The following is a 24,010-nucleotide window of genomic DNA, read 5'->3' on the forward strand; positions in this document are numbered from 1 at the left end:
GGGGGATCTGATCCTAGATCATTACTCCTACTCTGAGTCACTTCATACAGTACATACGCCCCCTGACCTGGCTATATCTGGGTTTGCTTTGTTTGTGCCTACCTGTTGTCTTCCTCTTTCTGTTGCTCTATCTCCTCTTCCACTCTTTCTCTCTGCCTCTCCAGCTCAGAAATATGCAGACGGCAAACTTTGAGCTCCTCCCTGGAAACCAAGAAGTAAAGGCAAAACACTGCACTAAATCTACAACAACAACAACAAACCACAATGTGAAAAGCTCTCATTATGACAGTCACAAGACCATTCAGAGACTGTTAGCAAGGTAATAGGTTGGATGTGGACGTAAAAATGAATGAACGGCCATTCTGTGACTGGAGGTGGTTCCATAAAGAAAGGTGCTATTTGTTGTGCTGACAAAGAAGTCATGAAGGTGTGCTGAAGCAGGGACAGCTGTGAGATTGCAATGCACCCAACAGCTTTGAATGGCCCAATGTTCTCTTTGCATTCTAATGAAGTGCAACATAACAATCTGTGACTGGGCTAAAGAGCTGAAGCAAATAATGATGGATCATTATGGTTCAGGCCATCTGTATATTGGCTAAAAGCCAAGTGCTTAAGAGTGCTTTTATGCTGCTATTCCAATATGGCCCTGGCCACAAAAAAGATTGCTACTGCAGTGTGTTGTTTTGTGTCAGCACAGAATGACCACCATTTATGTTTGTGCTAAAGGTCTGCATCGCAGCTCATTGGGTGCTTAATGGCTTGCTGTTGCACAAATCAACAACAAATGTGGACACATTATCAGAAATGTGTCCTCTTTGGCTGAAATTATGTTTCTTCTAATAGCCAAATCAATGAATTACAGAAACTGTTCCTTGGTTTAGGGCAGGCCTAAAAATGGGGCATTGGAATGTATTTGGGCAGAGAAAATCTTTGATTTGTGTTAAGGTGGCATATAAAGGTCTGATCCTTGCCAAACACAGGCTGCGTCCCAAATAAAACTCTATTTCCTTTATAGTGCACTACAGAAGTATTTGGGACGCAAACACAGACCTGGCTTCCAGCACATTGTGCTCCTTCTGTCGGTGGAAGCAGTCCAGCTGGTCCAGGTTTCTTCTCAGCTTGAACATCCGTGCTGTCTCTGCATAACTCTTCTTTCCGCTACGTCCACCATCCTCTGCAAGGTCGTCATCATTATCCGCCCTTTGCAGATACAAGAGACATTGGCCTAGGTTTGGTGAATGGTCAAGAATTTATCACTAGTAATAACATGGAGTAATCTAACAATATAAGGCACACCACTATTAATGTAAAATAATGTATTTATAATCCATAATCTCATTCCCAGACACTTGCACAATAGTCTTGGGATGAGGTTAGATAATCCTAGACAAAATATTATTATAAGTAAAAAGTTATTTATAAGCCAAAAGCCAAAATTAGTATGTTGCTTAATAAAGATGAATATTTAAAGCTGAATGAAACCACATTTTTCAATCAAATAATCTGTCCTCAAAGCAGCAGAGACACCCACCAGTTAGTAGCATCTAACTCTAAAGAAAACTCTGTTGCATCCGTTGGTTGTGCTGGGTCCTCTCTGAAGGTCTCCTCTCCTGTGCCTTCATCTGAATTTGTGGGAATACAACTTTATAATGGCTAACTAGCTAGGCTACTGTATGTTTGCATTTACATGAATGTGTGATTAAGGCCCTACAAGACACATAGATACAGAACAACAACAACAAATGGCTAAACAAATGTTAGACCTAGCTACCTCCTGTATCCTCATCTGTCCAGGTGTTGAGTGGAGGATATTCAGAATGAAAAGAGGAGATGGAGACTTCCTCTGAAGGACTATCCCTGTCAGATGCGTCCATAAGACCTAAATTGAACAACATTGGTGAACTTTAGTCAACAGAAATAACTTCAAATGACAAAGAGCTCACAGACCTAAAGTTAGCTAGCTAGTAAGATGGCTAGTGTCATTACATTAAACATGTTCAGGTAGCTAGACTCATTCGTTTGCAACAGCCAACCTCGCTAGCTAGTTAGCAAGCATTGTAGCAAGCTAACTTACTAGCTAGCTAGCTAACATGATTAGCGTATATGTGGCTACTTTAAAATGTTATCTTATCTTGATTGACTGTGTTGTTGTTACCTGGAGTTCTTTCTGCAACTTTGAAGTCGCTAAATGTGTAACTTGCAGGCTAGCTAGATGGCTACTGTCTTCTCTTGTTTGAAACGTCAAGCCACTGAAGCCAGCTGCCAAACCAAGTGTGTTAGTAGTGTTTCCATGGACACCAGAGAGGGGCGGAAGCTTTAACGCGAGATGTGTGTGTGGATTCTTCTCCCCGCTCTCCTTTTCTCAGGCGCATATGATGCAATATGAATTTGCTTTCATCAGAGGAAAGGTACAGTAGCTAGTGTGTTAGACTGTCCATATCCTCTATCTGGTTTATCGCTCTCCCTCCTCTCTTCTCCCCCCATCATCTTCCCCCAGGAGAGTGGGAGAGCAACACTACAGTAGATCAGTGGGTGAGTGACGGGAGACAACTTGAAGAAAGTCATTAAACATTGACATTTTTCTGTAAATCAGCAGATCCATTAGTTCTGTATACAGGTAACTGCCAAAATAACGGAAACATTTTAGTAAATGAAGGATACAAAGTTGGTTAAGTGTACCTATTAAGCCGACCAAAATCTAAGTTTAGACATTTCCAAAGTATATACAGCCCTAATTTTCATAAGGAAAATTTAGATAAAATGAAAGATTGATATCTCATGTGAAGTTTCATGACTTTACTTACACCATTTCTTTATGTGAGATAAACATATCTGATAAAATATGTGAAAAGTCTGGACTGGGCTTAATGGGTACTGAATGTGCCCTTTAAGCCCATGGATGTTCCAAATAAGCCCAACTCTTAAATAATCTATTTCAATTCATTTCCAGATGTTAAAAATGTACAAACTGACATTTCTTATGTAAGCTTAAATTATAATAATCTCCCCTAAAGTTATTAAAATCAATATATCATTACTATTCATCATGGAAGTAGCATTCATAACAGGGGTGTGTCCAATCGTATCTGCAGAGATCAATCTGGGCCCAGGCTTTTGTTCTTGCCAACCAGTACACACCTGATTCAACTAATCAACTAATAATAAACTTCAAGCAAGACTTGATTAGTTGAATCAGGTGTTACTGCTTTGGTTAGAACAAAATCCTGCACCCGGCCCGGCCATCTGTGGATAAGACGCCATACACAAAGACCGTAACATAAACATAAACAACTTTTAATTAATTATCTGAAAGCTGGTTCACATTTGCTGTACTCCTATTCATGTTCATTAGTTCAACTTGTCTTCCTAAAGCCTGTCTGAAGACCGTTTCAAATCTCCCTCTCTACTGTTGAATTACAAAGGTACATGTGGTGAACCAAAAAATAGAAACACCTGGATGAATGAGGGACAACAATATGACAATGTCCTGGCCCTAACTGCATGAGTAATTGTCCAATAATCTTCTTGTCCCTCATTTGTTTAATACTTGTAGGTATTTTATTCCTTATTCTCCTCTCTCTACATCAATGACTACCTGTCCACTCCTAACATATTGGAGGGAGTACAAAAGCTTTTAATTGTTTTTAATATTGGTAAAGGCACCATGGCTAGATGCATAATATGCATAGCTGGAGTTTTTGAGTATTTTAATCAACTTAAATAAAAATAAAAATACATATTTATGCTCAGATTTATTATATTATGGATATCAACAAACAATCCCCATGTGTTTTAATGCAAACTGGGCTTAATAGGATCATACTGGGTTTCACACCCTGATCTGTTTCACCTGTATTGTGCTTGTCTCCTGCCCCCACCAGGTGTCTCCCATCCCCCCCCCCAATTATCCCCTGTGTATTTATGCCTGCGTTTTCTGTTTGTCTGTTGCCAGTTCGTCTTGTCCCGCCAAGTCGTGCCAGCGTCTTTCTCCGTGTTTTTTCCTCTTTCTGGTTTTGTTCTAGTCTCCCCGGTTATGACCTGTTTTGCCTGTCCTGAGCCTGCCTGCCGTCTACATCTGACAACTATTATCTGGATTACGAACCCCTGCCTGTCCTCAACCTACCTTTGCCTGCCCCTGCATCTGGGTCTCATCCTCAGTCATGATAGTACGAACTGGCCATGACTGACCCAGCAGACTCGGACCAGCATTGCAACACTGTCTCCTCACAAGGAGCCACCATTGGAAGACACAAGGAGTTACTACATAACCTTATGGAAGGATTCCACACCTTGGCGGAACACCATGACCATGCCATCAGTGCATTTTTGGAACAATTCCGCAGACTATCTATTAGGCATCAAGCCACAACGGAAATTTCCCAGACTCTCAGTAACCCCGCTACCAGTGGTGCTTCTCCCCAGCCTACCCCGACTTCCCGAGAACCCCGCTTACCTCCTCCGGAGCGCTACGCTGGGGATCCCGGGATCCCGCCAAGGTGTGGAATTGCTACGCTGACGATACACAACTAATCTTCTCCTTTCCCCCTTCTGATAACCAGGTGGCGAATCGCATCTCTGCATGTCTGGCAGACATATCAGTATGGATGACGGATCACCACCTCAAGCTGAACCCTGGCAAGACGGAGCTGCTCTTCCTCCCGGGGAAGGACTGCCCGTTCCATGATCTCGCCATCACGGTTGACAACTCCGCTGTGTCCTCCTCCCAGAGTGCGAAGAGCCTAGGCGTGACCCTGGACAACACCCTGTCGTTCTCCGCCAACATCAAGGCGGTGACCCGCTCCTGCAGGTTCATGCTCTACAACATTCGGAGAGTGCGACCCTGCCTTACACAGGAAGCGGCGCAGGTCCTGGTCCAGGCACTTGTCATCTCCCGTCTGGACTACTGCAACTCGCTGTTGGCTGGGCTCCCTGCCTGTGCCATTAAACCCCTACAACTCATCCAGAATGCCGCAGCCCGTCTGGTGTTCAACCTTCCCAAGTTCTCTCACGTCACCCCCCTCCTCCGCACACTCCACTGGCTTCCAGTTGAAGCTCGCATCCGCTACAAGACCATGGTGCTTGCCTATGGAGCAGTGAGGGGAACGGCACCTCTGTACCTTCAGGCTCTGATCAGTCCCTACACCCAAACGAGGACATTGCGTTCATCCACCTCTGGCCTGCTGGCTCCCCTTCCTCTGCGGAAGCATAGCTCCCGCTCAGCCCAGTCAAAACTGTTCGCTGCTCTGGCACCCCAATGGTGGAACAAGCTCCCTCACGACGCCAGGACAGCGGAGTCACTCACCACCTTCCGGAGACATTTGAAACCCCACCTCTTTAAGGAATACCTGGGATAGGATAAAGTATTCCTTCTAACCCCCCCCCCCCCCCCCCCAAATTGTAAAGTGGTTATCCCACTGGCTATAGGGTGAACGCACCAATTTGTGAGTCGCTCTGGCTAAGAGCGTCTGCTAAATGACGTTAATGTGCCCTTGAGCAAGGCACTTAACCCTAATTGCTCCTGTAAGTCGCTCTGGTTAAGAGCGTCTGCTAAATGACTAAAATGTAAATGTAATGAACCTGCCTGCCGTTTCTCTCCCAGTGCTCCCTCATTTTTGAGCTGCAGCCCTCTTTGTTTCCATTGGACCATTCAAAGATAGCATATCTTATAACGCTGATGTCTGGGAAGGCACTATGCCTGGGCTAAGGCGGTGTGGGAGCAACAATCCACTGTTTGCCTTAGTCTGGAGGATTTTGTGGCGGCAGTAAGGAAGGTGTTCGATTCTCCGTTGTCTGGGAGAGTGGCGGCTCGGAAGCTACTTCAACTGCGTAGTGTGGCAGACTACGCGGTAGACTTTGCACTTTAGCCGCCGAGACACATTCCTTCATGGATTATCGGAGGGGATTAAGGAAGAGTGGAGGTCGACGCCTCGGATGTTGGAGTGGGGGCCGTCCTGTCCCAGCGTTCTGCACAGGACCAAAAGCTGCATCTCTGCGCTTTCCTTTCCCATCGTCTTAATCCCTTGGAGAGGAACTATGACGTTGGTATCCGGGAACTTCTTGCGGTCAAGATGGCGCTGGAGGAATGGAGACACAGGGGTGGAACATCCATTCCTAGTGTGGACCGACCATAAGAATCTGGAATATCTCTGCACCTCAACTCAAGGCAGGCTCGTTGGGCTCTGTTGTTCACTCGTTTCAATTTCACCATCTCCTACCATCCTGCGTCCAAGAATGTGAAGCCTGATGCCCTCTCTCGCTTGCATAGCTCCGCAGCTTCACCATCTGACCCAGAGACCATCCCGCTACCTCCTGTCTAGCAGCGACACTTGTCTGGGGTATCGAGGGCCTGGTCCGCAAGGTGTAGCGTTCCCAGCCGTACCCAGGGGAGGCCCGGCTAACCAGTTGTTTATCCCGGATTCTGCCAGGTCCCCGGTCCTGGAATGGGCTCATTCCTCTAATCTAACCTGCCATCCCAGCTCCCGTCGGGCCCTGGCCTTCCTCCGACAATGTTTTCGGTGGCCCACTATGGTTTCTGACGTCTACGCATTCAACGCCACATGCACGGTGTGTGCTCAGAATAAGACTCTGCGGCAAGCTCCAGCCGGCCTCCTTCAACCACTCCCTGTTCCTCATTGCCCCTTGTCCCATATGTCACTGGTCTCCCTCCATCTGATGGCAACACCACCATCCTTATGGTGGTGGATAGGTTTTCCAAAGCCGCCCATTTCATCCCCCTTCCCAAGTTACCCTCAGCCAAGGAGACAGCCCAACTTATGGTACATCACGTCTTCCGAATCCATGGACTTCCGGTTGACATAGTCTCCGATTGTGGTCCTCAGTTCTCATCCCGATTCTGGAAGGCGTTCTGCACCCTCATTGGGTCGGCGGCCAGCCTGTCCTTCAGGTTTCATCCTCAATCTAACGGCCAGTCGGAGCGTGCCAATCAGGACCTGGAGACGACTCTTCGGTGCCTCGTCTCGGCCAACCCCACCACCTGGAGCCAGCAACTTGTGTGGGTGGAGTACGCCCGGAACACCCTTCCCTGCTCGGCCACTGGTCTCTCGCCCTTCGAGTGCTCCGTAGGTTATCAGCCCCCGCTCTTCCCTGAGAAAGAGGTCAACATACCCTCGGCCCAAATGTTCGTCCACCGCTGTCGGCGTACCTGGAAGAGAGCCCGGTACATTTACATTTACATTTTAGTCATTTAGCAGACGCTCTTAACCAGAGCGACTTACAGGAGCAATTAGGGTTAAGTGCCTTGCTCAAGGGCACATTAACGTCATTTAGCAGACGCTCTTAGCCAGAGCGACTCACAAATTGGTGCGTTCACCCTATAGCCAGTGGGATAACCACTTTACAAAAAATGTAAACGGTACTGTCACACCGTGATCTGTTTCACCTGTCTTGTGCTTGTCTCCACCCCCCACCAGGTGTTTCCCATTCCCCCCCCCCCCCCCCCCCATTATCCCCTATGTATTTATACCTGTGTTTTCTGTTTGTCTGTTGCCAGTTCGTCTTGTCATGCCAGCGTCTTTCTTCGTGTTTTTTCCTCTTTCTGGTTTTTGTTCTAGTCTCCCCGGTTACGACCGGTTTTGCCAGCCTGCCGTCTACATCTGCCAACTATTACCAGGATTACGAACCCCTGCCTGTCCTCGACCTGCCTTTGCCTGCCCCTGTATATTCCATAAATCTCTGAGACTTGAACCAACTGCCTCACGTGTCTGCATCTGGGTCTCATCCTGAGTCATGATACTGGGCTTAATTGGAACAGCAATGATTTATGGTAAAAAAAGACAGAATAGCAAAGTTTACTCATCAAATATTTGGAAACCAATGGTCTGGTGTATAAATATACACTATTTTAAAATGTTTACATTTTAGTCATTTAGCAGACGCTCTTATCCAGAGCGACTTACAGTTAGTGAGTGCATACATTTTTTACATTTACGTCATTTAGCAGACGCTCTTATCCAGAGCGACTTACAGTTAGTGCATACATTATTCTTTTTTTATTTTCATACTGGCCCCCCGTGGGAATCGAACCCACAACCCTGGCGTTGCAAACGCCATGCTCTACCAACTGAGCTACCTCCCTGCCGGCCATTCCCTCCCCTACCCTGGGCCAATTGTGCGCCGCCCCATTGGTCTCCCGGTTGCGGCCGGCTACAGCAGAGCCTGGATTCGAACCAGGATCTCTAGTGGCACAGCTAGCACTGCGATGCAGTGCCTTAGACCACTGCGCCACTCGGGAGATGGAACAATTCCGCACACTATATTATGCAAAGTTAGTATTGATATTATTGAACAATATTTATTCCATTTGCTACTGTACCCTTTAAAGGTAGACTCAGCTAAATGACTTTGCAACAAGCAGCACAGCAGATATTGCAATGAGCGAGATGCAAGACTTCACTCTCACACAGTCACACACAGTATCTGCGCATGTGCATTGGTTTGCTTCACACTGTTCACAGCATGGTAGCCAGAGCACCAAAACAGCGGAGAAGTTGAGCCTCGCGCTTCAATGATCTTAGTTGTTGCGGAAATTAACCCACTATGCGGTTTACCTTCTACGTCATATGGCTGAGTCTACCTTTAAATGAATATCCTAATTCTATGTTACCTCCCCTCTACGGAGAGGTGCATTAATAGGATTTAGAATATTCTCTGCATCTTTGTTAAAAAATATATATATTACAAAATTCATGTTATTGAAACATATGCTGTTTATGTTAGCATTGCAATAATACAACTGCATAATTCAAGTAGGCTGTACTTGGGACTTATATTGAAATAAGTAGGCAAACATACAAGTATAATAGCTAGGATGCTTATGAGCATATTATGTGAGTGTATTATCAACAATTTCATGGGTGTCTTGGCATTGATATCCAAATGCCTGCCTACAAAAATGTACTACACCCCCACAGTTAAGAGTTAACTTGAGGGAGAGTATAGCCTTAGTCATAAAATCAACTTATATAATTTTGACCTACATAAAATCTACCTCTATCATGACTTCTTGGGGCAGCAATGAGTGGCTTATGCAAGATCATTATTTAAATTTCATCTTTAGGTTTAATGGACTGTGAATCATTGGTGTGAGACTATTCGCCCATTTTGTTTTGAAATGCATTGATTATCTGAGTTTAACTGACTAAACATGTTAGTAAGATTGCGTTCTCTGTCATAGGACCATGACAAAAACAAAAAGGGAAGCTGAGGCATTAAATTCTGATGTAAATATTCACTCACGGAATAATATATTATGTTACTTTTGAAAGATTATAGTGAACATCTTACATGTACTTTTCCTGGACTGATAAAAATCAACACCAGCTCAGCAGAATTGTTTTCAGGGTTTGAAGTGCTGCTTGAAGCTGAAAGAAAAGGAAAGATAACATCTTGGGGTTTAAGTAAATTTGGTAGCCTATGCAGAAAGCCATTTTTTGTCCGTGTAGGCATACAAAAATTTCTCAAATGCAAAAACCCCTGATCCTAATCTATGTCACTATGCACAAAGGTCCAAAAGAAACAGATCAGCTGACACGAGGTAAAAGGCATGTGACCTTACAGAGGGGGAAAGCAGATAACCGCCCCTTATGTCACGTTCGTTGACAGATGCGGACCAAGGCGCAGCGTGATAGGCGTACATACTTTATTGAGTGTACACAACACGAACCAAAACAATAAACGAAACGATACGTGAAGTCCTAGGTCATAACACAAACCTTTCGGATCAAGATCCCACAAATAACTAGTGCCAACAGGCTGCCTAAGTATGGTTCCCAATCAAAGACAACGAGCAACAGCTGCCTCTGATCGGGAACCACCCTGGCCAACATAGATCTAAACGATCTAGAATAAACACATAGAAACTACAACATAGAAAATCCACACCCTGGCTCAACATATAAGAGTCCCCAGAGCCAGGGCGTGACACCTTACTAGAGTTGATTAGTGCCACCAGGAGAGGAATGAGAGCGAGAGAGAGAGAGATTTGTTGTAATTGCTGTTAATATGATTACCACTGTCATTATTATTGTCTATTATATTCCTGTCTTTGACCATCATTGTTATATGTTTACTTTAACAATGTAAGTGTTTATTTTCCATGTCAATAAAGTATATATTGAATAGAGAGAGAGAGAGAGAGAGAGAATATCTATCCAACCTACTGTATTGTGTAGCATACTGTAGGCCTATAGTTTAATATTAAGTGTTGCAAGACAAATCCATGTGGAAAATCCTCAGGGAAGCAAACAGTGTTTTTATTTCTGAGTCACTTCCTCCTTCCCTTGGGTGGAGCAAATGAAACCAGGGCAGGTGTATTGTTATGAAAATACTTTCAAAATCACAAAATGGGGGAAATTTGGTATCTGAAAATGTAATTGTTTATTTACTACATCAATTATTTACTACATAAAAATGTTTTAGCCTACATCATAAAGGTCTAGTTTGAATAGATTGGAGTGAACTTGTAGGTCTATCTTGTTCTTACCACATAACAAAAACAGATTTATGAAGTGTAATGTTCTTGGCCAAAACAGGGGTAAAGTTTACAAAATATATAAATATTTACATGTAAAAAATAGCCTTTAATATTTTGTTTATAAACGTGACTATTGTTGGATGCATAATGTTAATGAATCTATTGTTCGTTTTGATTTATCAAAACTAATGGGTTTGTGCAGATGACAATAATCCTGAAAGTTTATAAAAATCCATTACATAATTATCTGTTGTATTTTTTCTTGCCTCGAGTTTACATTGGAGACACAGGTTTCCATGCGTGGACGATTTAATCTGACGTTGCTCAGAGAGCAGGCAACGCAGTGAGAGACAGATTAGTGTGGTCCTCTCTCTCTCTCGAGCCAGTGCTGCGCAAGGGGAAGGAATGCAAGTGTGTGCTCCAGTAAACTAGGCTACTGTTGTCGTCTGAGAAAAGAGTTGACTTTGTGCGTTCTGTGCGCTGGGCTGGGACAGGGACAAGGCGAGGCGCGCGTGTGTGAGCAGAACATGGGTCATCACAACAGTTTACTTAATCATGATCTTCCTCCACATTATGGGACCGTAGGAACGCAGTCTGTGTGATCCCCTTCCGTTATTTGATCGTTTCTGGTTCTGGGAAACTTTGGCCAGCTGTTGAAATGGAGATGATAACTTTCATGTTGGCGAGCCTTGCCCTCCTGAATATCAGGGGCAACATTTTCACCAGGTAAGATTTACCCTAGTATAGGCTACAGCTCTTTTGACTGGGGTTACGGAGGAGACTTTCCCAGAAGCTTTACTAAGGATTTAATTTAATTGAAAAATGCATTTTATTTTTGTTATTTTGGAATAGCCTATATTATTAAATTAGGGACCATTTTTCGATTCAATAATAGCCTACTTTGCCCTTATTTTGTAGGTCAGCTGTTGCTATGTTCTGATTTAATAAGCACATTGAGCCTATAGCATCTGTTTCTGATGTGGCCTAGATAATGTTTTGATGGAAACTAATTCCTAACCTACCTGTTTTGGATTTGTCCAATTTGCGTAAAATGAGCTGATTACAAATAAATTCTAAAACCTGAGGACTTCTCTGCAATAGCAGAGGAATAGCCTACTCAATGCCAACATACTGTATGTAGCCTTTGAGCAGTTAGTCACAGCTTTAGTGCTGTGGGACCAATCATCAACATAGGCACAAATGCTGATCATAAGTTCATAGTAAAGATAAGGAGATAGAGGCAATCGAAAGTGGATATGTGGTATTTAATGTAACATTCTATGATGTGTGATAGATTTGTGTACAATGTCACACCATAACTTAAAATGAGTTGTTAATAACAATGAGATGATTATAATAACAGCGTGTTGTTACATTGTCATTTTGTAATGGATTTTTCATTGCATTGTAATGAAATTGAGTGGTCTTTGTTATAACACAAGTGGAATAAGGAACAGTCCCTATATACACTCTTGTACTTACAAAAATCAGTCTACCCCATAATAACTATACATTGACAATGCAAATACTATGCAATTGCTACCTCCACAAGGTTATTGTAATAGTCAATTTCCATCAATTTTTGCAAGTTGCCTCTGCCAGTATGGTGACATCAGAGTGACACACATCCATCCTGGTTGTGTCATTGCAACAGTCTCTAAACCGTAAACTGTTGAGGTATGTTCAGTTACACAAGTGTTGCAAACTGTCCCAGGTCAAAATGTTGTACAAGGTTGTGAATCCTGGTAGCCTCCTGCCACTCCTGACAACATATACCAGCAGAGGGTGTAATTGTTATTAGAATGTGATCTTTCACATTTTTTTCTGAGATGTGTGTGTGTTTCTAATGAAAATGTCAAATTGAAGATATATTGTCCTCGCTTCGTGATCTTGATGCCTTAGCATTCTTTCTGCCACTATACGATCCCCCACATTTTTCATTTGTGAGTGTTTTGGAGTAGCAATCTGACAGTACCTCATCTCTCATTTCCAAACCTTTTAGAAACAAAATTCAAACATTTTCTTGAACATTGCTACTTGACGATGTGTTTAAAAAAAATGTGAAATGCCAGAATCAGGTCTGGCAAAATATTTCACTACCTTTGGTGTGAGTCACAGCTGTCCATAAATGGATTCAGGTGACATGCACCATAGCCTTGGTTGTGATAATCCTTAGAAGTAACCCACTTACTGGATAAATCCTCTTCACTATAATAATGCATTTACACAGGCAGCTCAATTCTGATCTTTTGCCCAATTATTGACAAAATAGTTGAACTGATTGGTCAAAAGACCAATTAGTGGAAAAAGATCGGAATTGGGCTGCCTTTGTAAACACTGGATAAATCCTCTTCACTGTAAGGCTGCATTTACACAGGCAGCTCAATTCTGATCTTTTGCCCAATTATTGACAAAAAAGTTGATCTGATTGGTCAAAAGACCAATTAATGGAAAAATATTGGAATTGGGCTGCCTGTGTAAATACAGCCTATTTAGGGCAACTGTTTAAATGGCAGACAGTTTTCACTGAAATGTGATCTTACATTTTTTTCTGTCGCATTTTTGTCGTTTTAAAATATTTAACATTTAGGATTAAGGTTTCATATAGTGTGTCCTGTAATGGAGTTTATTTTACTCACACGAGGCCTAGGCCTACTATGTTTTAGTAAAAAAATGGGTGGTTGTTGCAGTACTACTGGAAGTAGTCCAGAGATGCAAAGTTGAAAGATGTTCAAAGAAAAATATCACAAATACTCAAATGTGAGGTTGAATTCATTCTTGTTGGCTTACTGGGCTAGCAGTGGCATAGTCAGTGACCTTTTGCCTTCTCTTGGCAGTCTCTTATGCCCTACTGGAAGACATGGCGGCCCCATAGGTTAGATGCCAAATGGCTGCGGGACCAGCAGTGGAACAAAACACAGTTACACTACATTGGGTTTGTGGTGGAAAGGCCACAGTGCGTAGAGAGAGTTTTCAGCTTAAAGAGGCTTTAGAATGAATTTTTTTTTTTTTTTTTTTTTTTTTTTTTTTGGAAATGACAGAGCTTGTATGTGCCATATCAATGCAATGCCACCATTTCATGCCTGTACAGTTTCTCTACTGATTGACATTTAAAAGGCTGCAGATTTAATTACCCAGCTTTACGTGCTGTCAACATTCAGGATTTACAACAAAAAACGCAAGGATGACTAGTGCTATTCTCTTCTCTGTTCTCAGGTACAAATTGATGTCATTGTATGAAGCTAATTAAGCTTGTTAGTGCTGGGGCTACATTACAAAGCTTTTATATTTCTATCCGAGGCAAGAAAGTCTGCTCCTTTTGTGTTTTGTCTCCTTCACCTCTGTGAAGTGGCTGTATCTGAAATGGCACCCTATTCCCTTTATTGTGCACTAACCATGTCAATAAGTAGTGCACTATATTATAGGGAATAGGGTGCCATTTTGGACATAACCAGTTTGTTATAGCTAGTAAACAGATGGTTAGCGAAGCAGGGCCTCGGGAGATCCTGCTAATGAACTGAAATTAAAGACTAAGAGGAACAATATCGATGGGAAATTGACTTTGAACTCTTTGAACAGAGAGTGGAGGGGTGAGAGAGCGGGCCTCGCACGTTTACAGAAACCCCCTAGAGACCAATCAAACGCTCGGTTCTATTAGCATTTTATGACATCACATTTCCTTTACTGAGGGCATAATGTGTAGCCTGTGGTGTGGTGCTATACACCGCACTGGAGTTACTATAGGTAGACCTACAAGAGCAAGTCAGCATGTAGCCATTAGCCAAGACACCACCACTTTAAACAGGTCCCATCACTTTATTAGTTAGGTTATTAAGTTAGAACACCTAGTTGTTGAAGAGGAAGGCCACAAATGGAGGCACCTCTGGGATATTCCAATATCTATAGCATACCAGTTAGAATGAAGAAATGTATTGGGCATGCACTCTAAATAAGTGGTATGCTACTGTGGATATTGGAATTTAGTCAGGCTGTTTTAATATTTTTCATTTGCTTACATCTTTACAGGACCAACAAAACCAAAATCCAGAGTACTGTAACACACTTTGTTAAACTCTTTGGATTTTGTTTACATGGCATATGGTCTGCACAGCCACATTTCTATTTGACCTCACAGGTTCAGCACATTGTGAGTTTCTAAAAATATGATTTCAATCACTTTCTCATTGCACCCCTTTTGATTTGAACGAAACCTTCCATACATGCCCACAGTAGAAGTGGTCAGAAAGTGACTTTTTGGACCTGAATGCCAAAACATTCAGGAGATAGAAGTGCTCAAAGTTGACCCATTTTGCATACCCCACCCTACCATGAGACATCCATGTGTTCATCACTGAAAAAGATAAATGGTTGAGTTTGATATAATTTGAAAGTGTACAAACAGGGTTGTCAAACTGTTTAATGATAATTCATTAGATAATTTATTTTATTTTAATTATGTCATTTTTTAAGCTTTAATGTCAATTATTCAAGAGTATGCTGTGTCTCAACTGTGTCTCAACCGATGACGGGCACAACACAAACACCTCAGATGTTATAAAATAGCTACACATTTATGAAAATTTGAAAAATCTGAGTTGACACGTTTTTAGATAATTAATGTTAAAGCTTAAAAAACGTTTTTTCTTTTTAAGAAATCATAGAAGAGTTTGGCAACCCTGTTTCTAAGCTTTCAAATGATATCAAACTCAACCGTTTATGTTTTTCAGTGATGAAGACATGGACGTCTCATGGTAGGGTGGGGTATGCAAAATGGGTCAACTTTGAGCACTTCTATCTCCTGAATGTTTTGGCATTCAGGTCCAAAAAGTAACTTTCTGACCACTTCCATCATCGGCAAATATTTATGGAAGGTTTAGTTCAAATCAAAAGGGGTGCAGTCAGAAATGGATTGAAATCATATGGAACGCCCCAACAGCTACCTCTGAATATAGAAGCCGCTAATTAGGCTAGTGATAGACTACAGATGTCGATCACACGGAGCCAGTTCATTTGATGTATTAATTCAGTCAATGTTCTCATCTATTTATGTCATAGGATGTGATTATAACCCAAAAATACAGGCGCAAAAACACATTCCATGGTTTTAAAAGACAAAAGACAAAAATGGCTGGTACATTTTAGGGGTATGTTTCAGTTACTATGTAACGACTATGAACAAAGGGGTAACATATCAAAAGGGCTTTATTTGTTTGAATGTTGTTTGTTGAAGCACCTCTGCATGTTCTGAGTGCTGTCTGTCCTCTTACAATACTCTCTCTTGTCTCTTTTGAAACCAGGGGTCTGTTCAGGAGAGTGCAATGTTACTCAACTTTATTAAACTAGACATGCATTTCTAACACGTATCAATATGATTGTCAGTCAGGTAGAATAAGGATTTTTTTTCTCTATTCATTAAATCTCTAACTGCAACGTTTTGAACATTTTACATCACTAAATACAAAAGTTAGATCAGATTCAGAGTGAGACTCTTGGCCCTGTGTCTAATCAGTGCATCAGTCCAACAGTCCTACAATATATACAGAGCCCTCATAGTAGCGAACACTGCCTCCTGGTGGTCCGTTTCTGTGTGCACCGTGTCCAGTCAGAAGCAGCACATAGAAGATCAGGGTCAGAGTAGGAGTGCTGATCTATGATCAGTTTAGCCTTTTATATTATAATTAATAATATTTCATAGACAAGACGAGATTACATAGATAGGGCCTGATCCTAGATCTGCACTACTACTCTGAGACGCTTCATGAGTATGGGTCTTGAAGCTGAGAACACAAGTCAAGGGTTTATGAACTGCAACTTTAGTCCTGAAATGTGTGGAATATGAAGCTCTCAAGTGAGATAGCTTTGTTCATTATTCCAAAATCCCTACTGGATAATAGGCACTTTATAATAATGTATTATTGTGATAAGTTTGCTATTTTCTTCCATTTCCACCAAGGATAATTGCATGCCCACCGATAGCAAATCTATGTTTAACATGAAAATGCTACTTTCTCCTGTTTAATACTATCTTTGCCTCTCTAGCTTTCTTCCTTCAGGGCTTCTCCAGTGCTGCGGTTGCAGAGTGCTAAAGTGTGCTGTGTTTGTTCCCTATAGGGCCATGCTGAGTGACATTGGGGATTATATAGGTTCAGACATACAAATATCCTGGTTGCCTAATCTGGATGAGTTAATGAAGGGCTATGCGCGAAATTTTCGCCCTGGGATAGGAGGTGAGTATGGGATCTACTGCTCGTGGCATTGGATTGCATTTCACCCCCTCACATTTACAGTCATTCTTAGCATAGCAGGAACCAGGTATATAGGACCTAATCGTTTTGAAAATCAGACTCAAATGATTTTGACTCCTCCCAAATTCATCATATTAAATTCCCCTGCCCCCAAGAAAGTGCATTTTGTCATTTTTAAATCCTATTTGAAATAAATATTTACCCCTATGTAAATAAGATGTTTGAATCTATTAAAAGCATTTGTGTTTGAACGTGACGCAAAAGATTACAAACAAAAGCAATTAAGCATTGGAATTAGTTTGCGGAAGGGATTATTTAAATGATGCTTTGGAAATGGAAGACGTGCGTAGTGTTGCGAGAGAAAAGAAAGGAGCATTGCTGGAGAATGCCTTTGCTAAGAATGCCTGCCAAATGTGAAATATCCAATGTCCACAGCGTTAGATTTCTCAACCTGACAGCTTAACTCAGCTAAGCAGAGGTGAAAAAGCATTGTCGATATAAGAACCACCACCACCACAATGTCAGGCCTTGTGAACCAGCAACAAGGCTACTGCAGCCAACCACCAACACTTCCACACACCTATAGCTCAATATTATGCTCAACAATGATGTAGTCCCACTCTCTCCTTACTTCCTCTTATAAATAAGATAAGATAAAATCTCCCTCATATATTATTTATGTGCTAAGACAGCTACCATAAAGCCCAACTGATGGGCTATCTAAGGCCATTGAAGAATCATATACATCAGTTTGTGGGGTCTTACTCTGTCTATTCAACTCAAATTAGAAGGAAAGTGGTGCTACGATAGGTGTCTAGAATTTATACAAAGAAGTGTAACTGAGCCTCTCACAAAGGGTCACTATTCAAAATGAGCTAGGTTTTAGTGACAGTCTAAGGGATTATGGATTGCAGTTAGTTTTAAAATCCTCCAAAGTGAGTTTCATTGACTTTGACTGTCCTCCCACTTGTCAATGCTGATGACTGCTATCTCTATGGTGGGTAGGAGAATGGCTATAGAATACAATTTGACGTAAATGGTTATGGGATAAGTGCTGAATGGCGGAGAATGGTAATGTATGATTCCTTAATGTTCCGAATAAATAGCCTTTCAGTTCTGCTTCGGTGATCCTGATCTCCCTCCCTTTAGATTTCCTCCAAGTATCCACAATCTCAGCAGCACAAATCATGCTAATCATCGAGCAAACTACAAAAGAATGCTAGCTATGTATGCGCTTCTAAATACAACACCACTGCGCAAGCCCACGAGACCCCCAATGTCATGTTTATGAATGTACATAGTGCTATGTCACTTCCAGTAGAGCAATGTTAAGTTGGGTGGCCGTTGATCCTTATCAAGGGTTGTCTTAGGGAAGGAGGGGTGGAGGGAGGGAGGGAGAGAGAGAGGGAGGGATTGTTTTCTTTTCTCACTTCTTTTCCCACAGGCCCACCCGTGAATGTTGCCATGGCTATTGAAGTAGCCAGTATTGATCACATCTCTGAAGCCAACATGGTAATGTATAAATTCACCTGCAGGCCTTTATACAAAATGGTTGCCATATTTCACTGCTACTGTACTGTTGCAGTAAAACTCAATGTGAAACTACCACTTATGCGTCATCCACATCAGCCAATAGGGATTCAGTCAGAGCATGCATCTTATGAAAGGTATCCTTCCTTCCTCCCTTGAGGTATTCAACAGATTCAACCAGGTTGGATTGGTGAAAAGCAATAGTCTTGTAACCTATATTTCTCTTAACCAATACCGTTCAGATCAGTGATTACCCAAGGGAAGGTATTAAAGGACACATTTGAAAAGTATTGAAACAGGCCCTTTATCCATCTTCTTTTCTCCTAGTTACAGTACTGCCCTAAGTCTCAACGTGATCCACCACTCGGTCTCGTACCAGAGTTGGCAATGCCCTTGGCTCAGCTTTGTCCCTGTGTGTGTCTGTGCCTGTGTGTCTGTCTGTCTGTCTGTGTGTGCATGTGCCTGCTCTTGTTTTTACCGTGTGTTACTGCTTGGCAGGAGTACACCATGACCATTTTCCTGCGTCAGAGCTGGCGGGACGACCGCCTGTCCTACAACCATACCAACAAGACCCTGGGGCTGGACAGCCGCTTCGTGGATAAACTCTGGCTGCCCGACACCTTCATCGTCAACGCCAAGTCCGCCTGGTTCCATGACGTCACCGTGGAGAACAAGCTGATTCGCCTGCAGCCTGATGGGGTCATCCTTTACAGCAGCCGGTTAGGAGGGGGAGAGTGGGGAGGGGAGTGGAATGAGGGGAAGAGGGGGAGGAGAGAGGAGTAGGGGGTAGGGAGGAGAGGGGGGAGGAGGGGGAGAGAAAGTGGAGGGGGAGATGGGAAGAGGAGGTGGAGAGGGGGATGGTTGAGATGAGAAGGGGGAGAGAGGGTAGAAGGGTAAGAGAGAGAGGTGGAGATAATGTGTGAGGGGTAGGAGCATAGATGAAGTAGGAAAGACAGAGGAGAAGGATGAAAGGAGTAGGAGAGATGGAAGGCATGGGGAGGAGGGAGAGTAGAAAATGGTGTGGGCTGGAGAGGCCCTTAAACGATTGATTTGCCGTGGCCTGAAGTTAAGGCTATATAATGCCTAATGATAATGTCAAAGTGAGAATGACTAGGGCCTACCGTTACGGGTCAAGTTACCATTGTGGTTGACGTGGGTGTTTACTAAATGACTTGTTCTCCTCTCAGGATCACCTCGACTGTGGCGTGTGACATGGACCTGACCAAGTACCCCATGGATGAGCAGGAGTGTATGCTGGACCTAGAAAGCTGTGAGTTGACTTGTATTACTAATATAGACTTGTATCTACTTATATGATCTCAATACCTGTAGTCTGTCATGTTTCCTACCACTCTTAACCCTTTGATGCGTATGATCACATATTTGTGATCATTGTTGAGTGGTCCCTGCAGCGTACCATTGCAAATATGTGATTGGAACAGTAGCAACAGAACGTATGAGGCAACAAACGCGTCTAAACAGCATTGTTGTCTGAAAAGCATTTAAAAACTGTTTTGTACTGATGGGAAATAAAGGTCTTCAGAACTTTATTCCTCAATTTCACCTTTTATTGTCAAAGATAAATGCAAACTTCCTCATCCAAACATCACACGGAACACATCCACAGCCAAACTCATTCCATAAACCAGTCTAAATAACAGGTTGCGCTGACAAAAAACTAAACATAAGTTAGCGACCTAACAGCTAGACTTGTTTACAATGTACCACATCTCTGGTGAGCACAAGGGATAAATGTAATATTGTTTCGAAAAGAGATGTGTGTCAGCTAAGCCAACAGCAGCTACATTCTTTATGATGGCAGCCATGTTTGTTTATGTTTGACAAGCGAAAACTCCCTAATCCTAGAATGCCATTCACTATAAGACGCAAATAAACAAAGTTAAAGTCAAAGATGGCTGAGCCCATTGCTGGAAAAATATTAACTTAGTTTGGCCACTTTTCAGCACATTACAAATCTTCGATGTACTTGTTACAGTGTATACAAGAAGCGGAGCACATGATTTGACAAGTTGTTTACCGTTTTTGACAAATCACAAAGCAAATAAAATGTTAGCACCTCACAGATCATCACCCCAAATACAAGCCTACTGCCTAGCCTAACCGTAGCGTGAAAGCTAAACAGGAATGACATCATGATTTGGCCTCATATTCTTTCGAGTTCCCAGTTGTCTTGAAAGCACTATAAGTCAGTCGAGTGAACTATCCCTTCACCTCGTTTTGTTATAACATCTTTGGTCTGACAGACGCTTAGGTGACAACCAGAATGCATTGTATGATGTCAACAAACATGGCGCCACACATAGCTGGCAAATAGCTTAGCATTAGCTCATCATAATCAGTACAACCTTCAAAAAAGTATTTTACACACATCATGTGTCCATTAAAATCTATACAAGAATCAGAATGCATGATTTGTCACCAGTACTTGAAAACGTGAATAAAACAGTAAATACATTATGCTCCATACATACATACTGTATGCTACAATAGAAACAACAACACAATATACAGAAAATAAGGCACTTACTTTGATAGGAATGCACACATGTCCAAAGTTATTATTTGTAAGGAAAACAACAATGAAGGCAATGCGGGCGCCAGCCAGAAAATGTGCCAAGGGGAAAAAGTTTTGTACAAGGCCTGTTCTGACTAGAGATGCGCTATGTCTTCATGCTTGAAATGGGCTACTTATTATGTAAAACACCTGATCTCCCAAGTCTGGAACAGTCTCTTATTAAACTTAAGGGATCAAAACCTGTAGGCTGTAGCCTGCTCTACTGAGAAAACAGAAGAGGACAGGAAAACACTTTAGACTACTCCCAGTGTCTGTAGAGCTACATGTCGGCCATAATATAAAGGGAAATTGTGTACCACAAGTACCAAAAGCAAGGCTAGGGTCAATGCCATACACATACATTTAATATTCCAATGATGCTCCATTGTTGTTGGGCCGAATGTTGTTTGTTTGTTGACTGCTTGTTTGTTGACTGTTTGTTTGTTGACTGTTTGTTTGTTGACTGCTTGTTTGTTGACTGTTTGTTTGTTGACTGCTTGTTTGTTGACTGTTTGTTTGTTGACTGTTTGTTTGTTGACTGCTTGTTGACTGCTGGTTTGTTGACTGTTTGTTCCAGATGGCTACTCCTCAGAGGACATTGTGTACCACTGGTCTGAGAGTCAGATACACATCCACGGACTGGACAAACTGGAGCTCTCCCAGTTCACCATCATCGACTACAAATTTGTCACGGAGACGATGAACTTCAAATCCGGTGAGCTTCCCCCACCTATCCTTGTTTTGCTATCACCATGGTTACTGTACTTAACAGCCAGTGGGATGTCTGTGAAATATCTCTTCATTTTTATACAGAGGACTTTTTAACTAATATGTTTTGAACGCAGACACCTCTGAGGGTATCTTCTATGCACGGACAGAATGGCTCATGTTATTCAGAGAAGAGTAGATGATATGTTATGACTTTTTGAATTGGAAAATCTGGTATGGCCAGAGGAGGATGTGCCCCCTCCTCTGAGTCTGGTTCCTCTCAAGATTTGTTCCTTCTAGGGACATTTTCCTTGTAACTTGCTTTTTGGGGTCTTGGTCAGGTTACTGTAGGACTTTGTGACAATTGTTGATATAAAAAGGGCTTTATAAATCATTTTGATTGATTGACTGATTGAAAAGCTAATGCTGGTGTACTTTTTTCACTCCAAGCCGGACGTTTCCCGCGGCTCAGCCTTCGCTTCCAGCTGAGACGTAACAGAGGCGTTTACATCATCCAGTCTTACATGCCCTCCATCCTATTGGTCGCCATGTCCTGGGTATCCTTCTGGATCAGCCAAACAGCAGTCCCGGCTCGGGTATCCCTGGGTTAGTATCACGTTAAGAGTATTCTGTTAGTGATATTGGGGGCGTAGTCTGCAAACTAGTCGGCCTGGAATGCGGCTATTAGCTTGCTGTGGGTATGTTGGTAGAGATATGACAGTGAAAACACAGATTAAATGAGACAGCAATAATTCAAAGTGAACTGAATGCGTCTACTTTTATGTTGTGAAAGATACGTTGACCTAGAATTTGAAGAAAATAAAGTGCATTATCATTGAGAAGTATATTCATAGGAATGTGATATACCTGACGACAAATTATATTTGATTAATGAAAAAGGTGAAACCCTCATCACAGTTCAAGTTGTAGATTCTTATCTTAGGTTGTTTGTGGTGTGTAAACCAAAAACAATCCTTAATAAATATAAAAAAGAGGAAGAAAATGTATTCCATCTTAAAGGTGCAATCAGCAGTTGCTACATCAGTTTTTGGACTTATAAATGAAATATTTGTACCCATTGATTATTGAAGAATATAACTTATACATGCCTCATGAGCTTAGTTCAACTGTCGTACCCCATCAGAACCCAAAATACAAGCTTGTTTTTTACGCCAATGTTTGTAAACAATGTAAATGTAAACAAACACTATATGGCCTCATAACATGGTTAAAACTATACTTTTGATATCATAGGTAGTCAGTCCTTGCATCCATAGCTCTGTCTATGTCATTTTTCCAGCCCCATCCCTCAGCTTTTTACTGAAATAGGGGCGGGGATTACGATTATTGTTTCTACTACTGATTGCCGCTTTAAAAAAGATAGAATTGATTTCACTTTCACTTTTAATTTATTTCACTTAAACGATTCCTCTTTTCTATTCAAAACACAAATGTAATTTCCATATATATTTTGGTAAAGGGATCACCACTGTGCTCACCATGACAACTCTGATGGTGAGCGCCCGCTCGTCCCTCCCCCGAGCCTCAGCCATCAAAGCGCTGGACGTCTACTTTTGGATCTGCTACGTGTTTGTGTTCGCCGCGCTCATCGAGTACGCCTTCGCTCACTACAACGCCGACTACAGGCTCAAAGAGAAGGCCAAGAGCAAGGCCAACAAGATGAGCTCCGAGGTAAGAAGGGAGACCAACGCTTTCCCAACTGGTGTTTCCCAAAGTTTAGTGGTAGGCCCGTTCCTCATTTGACCCATTTGTACCACAACATTCATTCAATGTTCACATAGTGTTCAAGGGACATTGGGTTGACACAATAGGTGCAAAAAATGTGAGTAGGAACCTACAAGCACTTGCATTTTGAACATGCAGAATTTCCTTTGGGTGCCTTTGTTGTGAGGTAAATATACTTCACAAAGGAATTGATTGCCTTTCTCTATTGACATACAGTACCAGTCAAAAGTTTGGACACACTTACTCATTCAAGGGTTTTTCTTTATTTTTACTGTTTTAACCAGACTCAGAGGAGGGGGCACATCCTCCTCTGGCCGTACCAGATATAGAATAATAGTGAAGACATCAAAACTATGAAATATGTTCCACATATGGAATCATGTAGTAACCAAAAAAGTGTTAAACAAATCAAAATATATTTTGTATTTGAGATTCTTCAAATATCCACCCTTTGCCTTGATGACAGCTTTGCACACTCTTGGCATTCTCCCAACCAGCTTCACCTGGAATGCTTTTCCAACAGTCTTGAAGGAGTTCCCACATATGCTGAGCACTTGTTGGCTGCTTTTCCTTCACTCTATGGTCCGACTCATCCCAAACCATCTCAATTGGGTTGAGGTTGGGGGATTGTTGAGGCCAGGTCATCTGATGCAGCACTCCATCACTCTCCTTCTTGGTAAAATAGCCCTTACACAGCCTGGAGGTCTGTTGGGT

General features: G+C 42.2%; 2 protein-coding genes across 2 annotated transcripts in view; one reads left to right on the plus strand and one right to left on the minus strand.

Annotated features, from left to right (window-relative positions):
* Positions 1–1,874, minus strand: part of cfap74 (cilia and flagella associated protein 74) — a gene marked incomplete at both ends in the record, with an annotated part of 43,078 nt that extends 41,204 nt beyond the window's left edge. The window contains 4 exons of the mRNA XM_084187123.1: positions 103–201; positions 1,051–1,200; positions 1,532–1,622; positions 1,772–1,874. Of these exons, the coding sequence (XP_084043249.1) occupies positions 103–201; positions 1,051–1,200; positions 1,532–1,622; positions 1,772–1,874 (443 nt within the window). The remainder of the gene's footprint in view (positions 1–102; positions 202–1,050; positions 1,201–1,531; positions 1,623–1,771) is intronic.
* Positions 1,875–10,913: 9,039 nt separating this feature from the next.
* Positions 10,914–23,625, plus strand: LOC311149888 (gamma-aminobutyric acid receptor subunit delta-like; the record flags this gene model as incomplete). Its single annotated transcript, XM_084187124.1, has 9 exons — positions 10,914–11,218; positions 16,604–16,719; positions 18,182–18,249; positions 18,766–18,986; positions 19,455–19,537; positions 21,420–21,557; positions 22,001–22,156; positions 23,031–23,242; positions 23,581–23,625. The coding sequence occupies exons 1-9, from the start codon at positions 11,151–11,153 to the stop codon at positions 23,623–23,625; spliced, it is 1,107 nt and encodes a 368-aa protein (XP_084043250.1). The 5' UTR covers positions 10,914–11,150.
* Between the last annotated feature and the right edge of the window lie 385 nt (positions 23,626–24,010).

Source organism: Coregonus lavaretus, assembly GCF_964263955.1.
Source record: "Coregonus lavaretus genome assembly, chromosome: 22".
Lineage (NCBI taxonomy): Eukaryota > Metazoa > Chordata > Actinopteri > Salmoniformes > Salmonidae > Coregonus > Coregonus lavaretus.